The sequence below is a fragment of the Acyrthosiphon pisum genome, chromosome A1, assembly GCF_005508785.2.
Source record: "Acyrthosiphon pisum isolate AL4f chromosome A1, pea_aphid_22Mar2018_4r6ur, whole genome shotgun sequence".
In the NCBI taxonomy this organism is placed as follows: domain Eukaryota; kingdom Metazoa; phylum Arthropoda; class Insecta; order Hemiptera; family Aphididae; genus Acyrthosiphon; species Acyrthosiphon pisum.
The window spans coordinates 15,162,206-15,170,063 of NC_042494.1; the positions used below are offsets into that span (position 1 = coordinate 15,162,206).

The 7,858-nt window shown below is 27.7% G+C and overlaps 1 protein-coding gene across 1 annotated transcript; it reads right to left on the reverse strand.

Moving 5' to 3' along the window:
• Window positions 1-4,880: 4,880 nt before the first annotated feature.
• Window positions 4,881-7,168, reverse strand: LOC100574260 (N-acetyltransferase ESCO2). Its single transcript, XM_016801106.1, has 7 exons — window positions 6,771-7,168; window positions 6,465-6,704; window positions 6,212-6,406; window positions 5,827-6,028; window positions 5,571-5,738; window positions 5,270-5,478; window positions 4,881-5,188 (listed from the first exon to the last, which is right to left on the reverse strand). The coding sequence occupies exons 1-7, from the start codon at window positions 6,962-6,964 to the stop codon at window positions 5,059-5,061; spliced, it is 1,338 nt and encodes a 445-aa protein (XP_016656595.1). The 5' UTR covers window positions 6,965-7,168; the 3' UTR covers window positions 4,881-5,058.
• Window positions 7,169-7,858: the final 690 nt, after the last annotated feature.

Below are 7,858 nucleotides of genomic sequence, written 5' to 3' on the forward strand. Positions count from 1 at the left end.
CAGAAGAACACTCAAATTCATTAAATAATTTACGTTCTTTCAGAACAACATTAGTGTCCCTAATTTTTCCAAAGACTAAATCCTATTTGTAAGAAAACAATGATAAATTAAAAAAATTATATGCACTTCTAAAATAATTACTTACAACTTTTCGAGTTGTTTCTGAACCATGTTTGAAATTTCTTTGCTTGACAATAGGTTTAATTAATGGCGAATGTAAGGAAAAAATATCCCCATTGTGAAGTGAATCTTGGGACTTCAACCATCAATAATAGTTAAATTATAGTAGGTATCAAATATAATGTATTCTTATTTATTATTTACCAATATTGATGGAGAATTAACCTTTTCTGGAAATGGATCATCTATTTCTGGGATTCCTTTGTAACAATCAATTGAATCTGACCGAGAAAAATTGAATGGTGAATTTTTCTTTTCAATTACAGTTTTGGATTCAAATCTTCATACACAGTAAAATATATAATTCAGACAAAAAAACAAATAAAAGTTAAATTGTGGCTTGGTGTTGGTGCATTCAGTCACAAAATGTGTTGCACAAATACACACGTGTTCCAATCCAACCGTACCCGGCCCCTTCAACAAACAGGAATGGCCATAGTTGCAGTGCTTAAGAGGATTTCAGTGCACTATTAGTTTTCTCTCTCTGGCCCATGCGCAACATAGACAAAACGCATTTTCTATGTTTTTAAGTAATCCTAGAGTAAAATCATCCATTACAAAAAATATAGAGATAAATATTTTTGAGGGAATGACATATCGATTTTATATTTTATTGTTATTTGACTTTGTATTCAAATTTCAAATAAACAAAAAAATTTTGTAAATTTAAATTATGTTCAAGTTGTTTTGAGACAATATTTAGACAAATCGATATGTCATTTTCTCAAAAATATTATTCTTTATCTTTTTTATAATGGGTGATTTTACTCTAAGATTACTTAAGAACATAAAAAATGATTCTGCATAAATGCGTTTTGTCTATGTTGCGCGTGGGCCAGAGAGAGAAAACAAATAGTGCGCTGAAATCCTCTTAAATATAAAAATTAAAATTAAATAACTGATTTTAGGAAAGTACCTGGTTAATGACCGTGAATCTACAGAGAGCACTGAAATAAAACCACTGTCTCGTGAATTAAGATCATGATCTTCCAATGGGTGACGACCTCTTGTATTATGATTGTGCATCATGAACTACAAAATAATACAAAATAATTATTATTTATTTTAACTGAGTAAGAATACATTCAAAATAAAATGTCATTAAGTATTTTATACATATTTAATTAATTGGTAATTATAAATTAGTAATTACTACAAATAACTCGTTAGAATAAAAGTTAAAATAATTATTAAAAACAAAATTACAGTTGGACTTGATTGGGATGGTGATAATATTGATTTAGAAACCATTGTATCCATACACATAGCTGTGTTTTCTTTCTCAACTGGACTGTTGATCATTTTTTGAAGCATCAAACATTTGAATGTTGGACTATCATTAAGATTTTTGGAACTCCCTTTGAATAATCTTTAATAACATAATATAAAGTTAATTAAATAGGCACCCACGTCATAAAAATATTTAATGTATTACAAACATCCATAAAAATATTATTTACCTGGTATTTGATGAGCCGTTTAAACTGCCATCTATTGTGTTTTTTATTAAATTGAAAATATATAGGTATAAATGTATAATATTATAATGTGTATAAATTGAAAATCATTTTAATCAAACAAAATATACAACAATAAAATTATTTTAACACATACATAGTGATGGTTTTTAACACAAATCATTTAAAAGTCAATATCTCTTAACATATCTTAATAAACAAAAAATCTAAATGTATTATAAAGAGTAATAAATGACAACAATATATTTGTATATCAAGCATTCAAGCAGGATATATCATATACAAAACAAAAAATAAAGACAAAGAAAGACATAGAAAGACAAAAATATAAGTTAACTTTAGACTTTAATATATTATATTATATAAATTATGGATTTAAAAAAAAAAAAAAATCATCAAATAGTTAGAAATAGATATTGTGGTATAGATCATATTGAATTAAAAAATTACACTATAATGTTTTAAAATATTTTAAATAAAATTTTAAAATTTACCTTGGAGTATGTTATCATAACATTTTATTGGAGTTTCACAGGGTTCAGAAAATGTAAGTTTGCGTTTGAAAGTTTGTGATGTTCCTAGACAATTTGTTACATTTGTCATTGGTAATACCACTTTTTGGATTGGTGCTTTATCATTTAATGAACTCATTTTAACACTTGTTATTTACCTACTGAATATAATATATTGAGTAGATATTACAAACTGCAAAAAAAAAAAACTAGAAATGTATTTATTTCATACGGTTAAGTAGAAACACAAGCTATTTTACATAATGTAATTATTTAGGTAATTACAAACATAAGACAAGATAGGTTTCCTTGCATTCCTACTGTGCATCAAGAACTACAATAAACTACTAATTTAATTGTTAATAATAAATTATTAGTTTCATACTACATATTTCAATTTATTAGAATAAAAGATTAAATTATTATTGAAAAATAAAATCTGTTTGGACTTGATTTGGATGCTGATATGTTAATTTAGAGACCCACACAATTAGTTAGGCTTTCTTTCTCAACTGAATTGTTCATCATTTTTTGACTATCATTAATGTTTTTAACTTCCTTTGAATAATCTAGTATAATATAAAGTTAATTAAATATGTATTTGTCATAAAAATACAGTAAAACTTCCGTTAATGGTCACCTCTATAGGACGGTCAATTTATTTGGTCCAGTCGAGTGTTATCCTAGTGTCTTACAGAGGTAAGGACTCTGTAGGACAGGCACCTCTAAATAGGGGTCATTATTTAGAGTCCTTTCGATGACCGTTATATGGAAGTTCTACTGTATTTAAAGTAGTACAGACATGTATAAAAAATACTAGAGACGATACGAACCATAATATTTAGGGTCGAACTGAACTTTTCTCTAAATTAACGAACCCGAACAGATCCGAACCTACACACTTTTAATCGAACCCGAACATGCCTGAACCAAACTCTTCAAATATTTTATCGAACTCGACCCGGACATTAAAAAAGTTAAAATTGGATATTATTTTATTTAATATTTATTTATCATTTAGCCACCATACCACAAAATTATTAACAACGTTTTTAGATTAGTAATACCTAATAGAAACCTTATAGAACTGACTTTTATTTTTATTCCTCTGGTTCAATTATCGAACCGAGCTATTAGGTATTTGGTTTGTTCTGATTATTTGGAATATCCTGTTCGAAATATCTCTAAAAAAATACTATTTACCTGGTATCTGAAGAGTTGTTTAAATCGTGATCTATTGTTTCATTTATTAAATGGAAAATAGGAAATCATTTTAACAATACAAAATACGCTCCGTATACGGTATGCCCGATATCGTATGTACACCCGACCATGATATTTTTTTATATTTGGGTAATAAACATGACTAAATTGTAAATAAATGTATACATGAATTTTATTAATTATAATATTCAAATATGCATCAGAGTCCAACGAAATACCGAATGACAATATTGACAGTTATGGATGTATCATGTAAATCTATGTTTATCTTAAATCGTGTATGCACCCGACCGGCATGATAGTGATCAGTGTTGCCAAGCTTTTAAAAAAAGAATAGTAAACTGATAAAAATGAACCAGAAAAAAAATTTAAATCACTTTAATTTCGTCGGCTTTGTAGGGTCCGGGACACAACTGGGGCTAGGTAATAGGTATGCAACCGCATAATTATAGATGAAATTTCATCTATTCTGCGGTGCTACTTTCTTAGATATCTTGATGTCCGTGCTTCAGGAAGTGTTATCACCATATCTTCTCTACACGACTGTTGATATCATTCTCACTATGATAAGACAATCAAGTGATTTCTGTTTCATGAATCAGCCGTTAAAGCTTCGACGAAATTAGCTCAACGCCTCAACCACATTGTAGTTATATAATATTATTCGAGAGCCCATAATTTTCCAGAAAATAAATTAACAGAACGTTAATAGTCCATAAGGTAAATTTAACTGAAAAATATAATTATAAAAAGCGAAATCAAGGTTCCAGAATTGTTTTCGTATTGAAAATAAAGTATTTATTATACGGACGGACTTCTAATTCTAGAAAGTCGAAAGCCTGAAACTACAATCACAGAACGTAGATTAAAATTCCATTAGGTTTAAAGTGTGAAATTATAACCACAGAATGCAGTTTTACAAAAAGTGATACCACAAACCACCATTTTCCAGAAAATTAAAATTCTGAAATTACCTATAAGCAGGTTCAAATAAGGGGGGATAAACCCCCCAAATACATTTCTAAGTTTCTTAAAAAAAAAAATCTGTAAGGTCTCAGTCCCCCCCCCCCAAATCTCAAATGCTATTTGCGGCCATCGGGCAATGCCAATATGGCTATACAAACCTCTTAATTATGCTTGTTGTCACCTTTTTATTTATTCCATCCATGTTGGATAGATAAATACTATTTACACCTTAATATAAGGTAGTTCAATGAAAATGAGTGCAAAAGAAATAGATGTAACTACGTTTGATATCAAATAACTTAAACTTATTAAATTTATTTTAATATTGGTATTTCAAGAGTATAAATGTTAACATAATTAATAATTTTTTAGATCACATCTTTGACAAACTTTGTATAAATTCAAACATATTTAAGTATAATTTTTATTTTCATGAAAATAAAATGATAGAAGCATTTATTTTCTCATTTAATAACAAGGAAAAAACAAAATGTAAAAATAACACTTGGTCCAAAAAAAATAATTTATGTATAAAAATAAATTAACAAAAATAAACTACTGATGAATACTAAATATTATTATTATTATATTGATCTTATTGTCTGAAACTATCAGAGCAAAACTTTGCTAAGAAATACAATATAACTAGATATAATCAAAAAATTAACATTACCACAAGGAATGACAAACTGCAATAATTACCATCCAGTATACACTAAAAAATCATTTCTGTTAGTGTACTTTTTAATAAATTGTTTGCCTGAGCGTGTAGGCACTGTGAACGCTATTTCATCAAGTGCCAATATATGACCAAATGTATAATTCTTACTAAAAAATAATATGTCAGTTAATATTCATCTGCACACAAAGCATTAGTTATTATTATTTATTTATTATCAAAATCCTCACCGGAAATAGTCTAGCAGTTTTTTTGCAATTCCAGTATTGCGACAGTCCCATCTTGTCCATATACTGTTAACGCCTGCTTTCACGGGATAAGATTCTTCAGATACAACAACCATGTCTTCTGTTTCAGTTTCTAGATTACGATAAGCCTGCGTTATGAGATCTATTACTAGGCATCCAATCACCTGTCTTTTTTTTATATATAAGTGAACCTAAAACATTATACATAAAATATATTATGTTATATTTATTAAAATATTAAAATGTTTAATGCAGTCACCGCTAGGTACAACAAAGTACGTACTTTTTTAGTTGTGGGTAAAACAGAACATTCTGTATAACATCCAAGTTCTTTATCAACATATAACATCACCTCTAAAGCTTTTGAACATAACATTTTAGTATCTGATCCAGATATTACAACTATGCGCTCATCAATATCTTTAAAAATAACTTTTTCATTTTTTGAGCTCTAAAGTATATCAATATATAATATTGTATTAATTAATAATTAGTAATTGTATATTAGAAAATGGGCAAATTTAATTAAGCTAGGATACCTTATACTTAAAAATATCCTTGGCTTTATGGTATTTGTCATGTTCCGCTTCATCTTCTGGTTCTCCTCTTGAATAATAAAGATTACATTCTTTGCACAAAAAACCACCAAACTTCTTTTGACCTGCATAAATCTGGTATTGAGTATCATCAATAATTTTTCTTCCTTTTCGCACTGTACTCTTTTTTTCATTACTATTAGAACTAATTAATATCAAAAATCAATATGTATATCATATATAATTTTTTTTAAGATTTAATGCTTTGACTTCTAAGGTTATTATTTCTTATTAGCTTACATATGTTGTATAATTAGATTAATATGAATAATTTAATAATATTTAATACTATAATTTTTTGACAATGATTCAATTTGTATACAATTACCAAATAGTGCGGCTAAGTGGAGGAGTTTCATTTATGAAAATCGGGAACATGTTAGTTTGTGAAGATACTTCAGTTACAAGAACTGAATCATCAATAGCAGCAAATTCGTCTATGATCCTATCATTGAAATCAATAGAAGTATAATCTGGTTCATTTATGACCGTGTCATTGACATCAATTGAAGAATTTGATACTCTAAAAAAAATATACAATATAATTTGTATTTTATTTTTAAACAACTTTTAATGCTTACTCTTTTAGGCGACGAGGAGCTGGAGAAGAATAAGCAGCAAGATATTTTTCTACATTAGAGTTCTCTTTATGGTTATCATCCAACAATTCTAATTTATTTATATTTTGTCCATTTTCATCAATGTTGTTATCAATGAGTATTTTTGGACTATTTAAATTAGATTCATTGAGTTCAACTCTAGAACTATTACTATTTTCATCATTCCAATTTATAACTTTAAAGTTAAAGCCATTATCTTTTCTAAAAAAGACCATAAATATTATTCAAAAATAACAAGTTAGTACTAAATTAAAAAAAAACCCTTACTTCTTATTTGGTGTATCGTTATGAATCACTTTAGATTTGAAAAATTTTCTGTTATTGTCCTGTTCCAATAGAATACGTTTGGGTTTGTCTTGATGCATGTATTCTGTCCAAACATTTTTTTTCGAAGAAGATTGTTTAGGAGTTTTGTTTTTTTTAGTTAAATTAGTCTTTTCTTTCTTTTTATATGATTTCATATCTATAGACTTCTTCTTAGACAGTAATTGAACATCAGGAAACAAATTTATTTTTGTTTTTTGTTCTCGGCTGGTGGATCTAGGTCTTTTTTTACTTGTTGACTTACTATCTTTAAATGGTTTTGCTTTTACCTTTGGATTATAATGTGAGCGGGTAATTCGTTCATCACCAAAATCTTCGGGTGTTATCTGTTAATAAACATTAGTACAATAAAAACACAATAATTAATATAATACGTATATATTTATTCAATGATTTTGGTGAAAATTTAAAAAAGATTATACAGTTAACTCAAAATTCATGGGGAAAAAACAATTTGACTTAGTAAAAATATTGAGTTATCATAATTTTAATGTGCGATTGTTATTTGAAGGGGAATTTTATTTGTTTGAGATGTAGAGAATTTATAGTTATTAAGATTCGAATCACCGAAAGCACACTGTATTTGAAAATACTCATAATTCATATAAAAATTTAAATATTGTAAAAACCAACGAGAGAACACGGTTAATTTTCTTACCAATTCACTCTAATATCAAAACTGACAGCACACCATTGAAACTAGCTAACAAAAATTTGCTTTGTCGTACATGAGTAAGACGGAGAGAACACATTTGGTAGCCACGTACTTATAATTAAAAATGAAAATATGGTGTTCCTATTTGAAAAAAGGAAGTGGTACAAAAAATCTCAAGAATTCGAAAAATATGGTCTGGTCTTCAAGTAAATTTTAAAATTTTAAAAATCAGATTTTAATATACAAACATAATTTAAAATACATACAAATTAGGGTTAGGAATTTAGGATGATTAAAAATCACCCTTTATATACAAACTGAAATACAAATTAATACAATAGGTAATGTGGTTGGGGGGGGGGGGGGGGAGGGATCC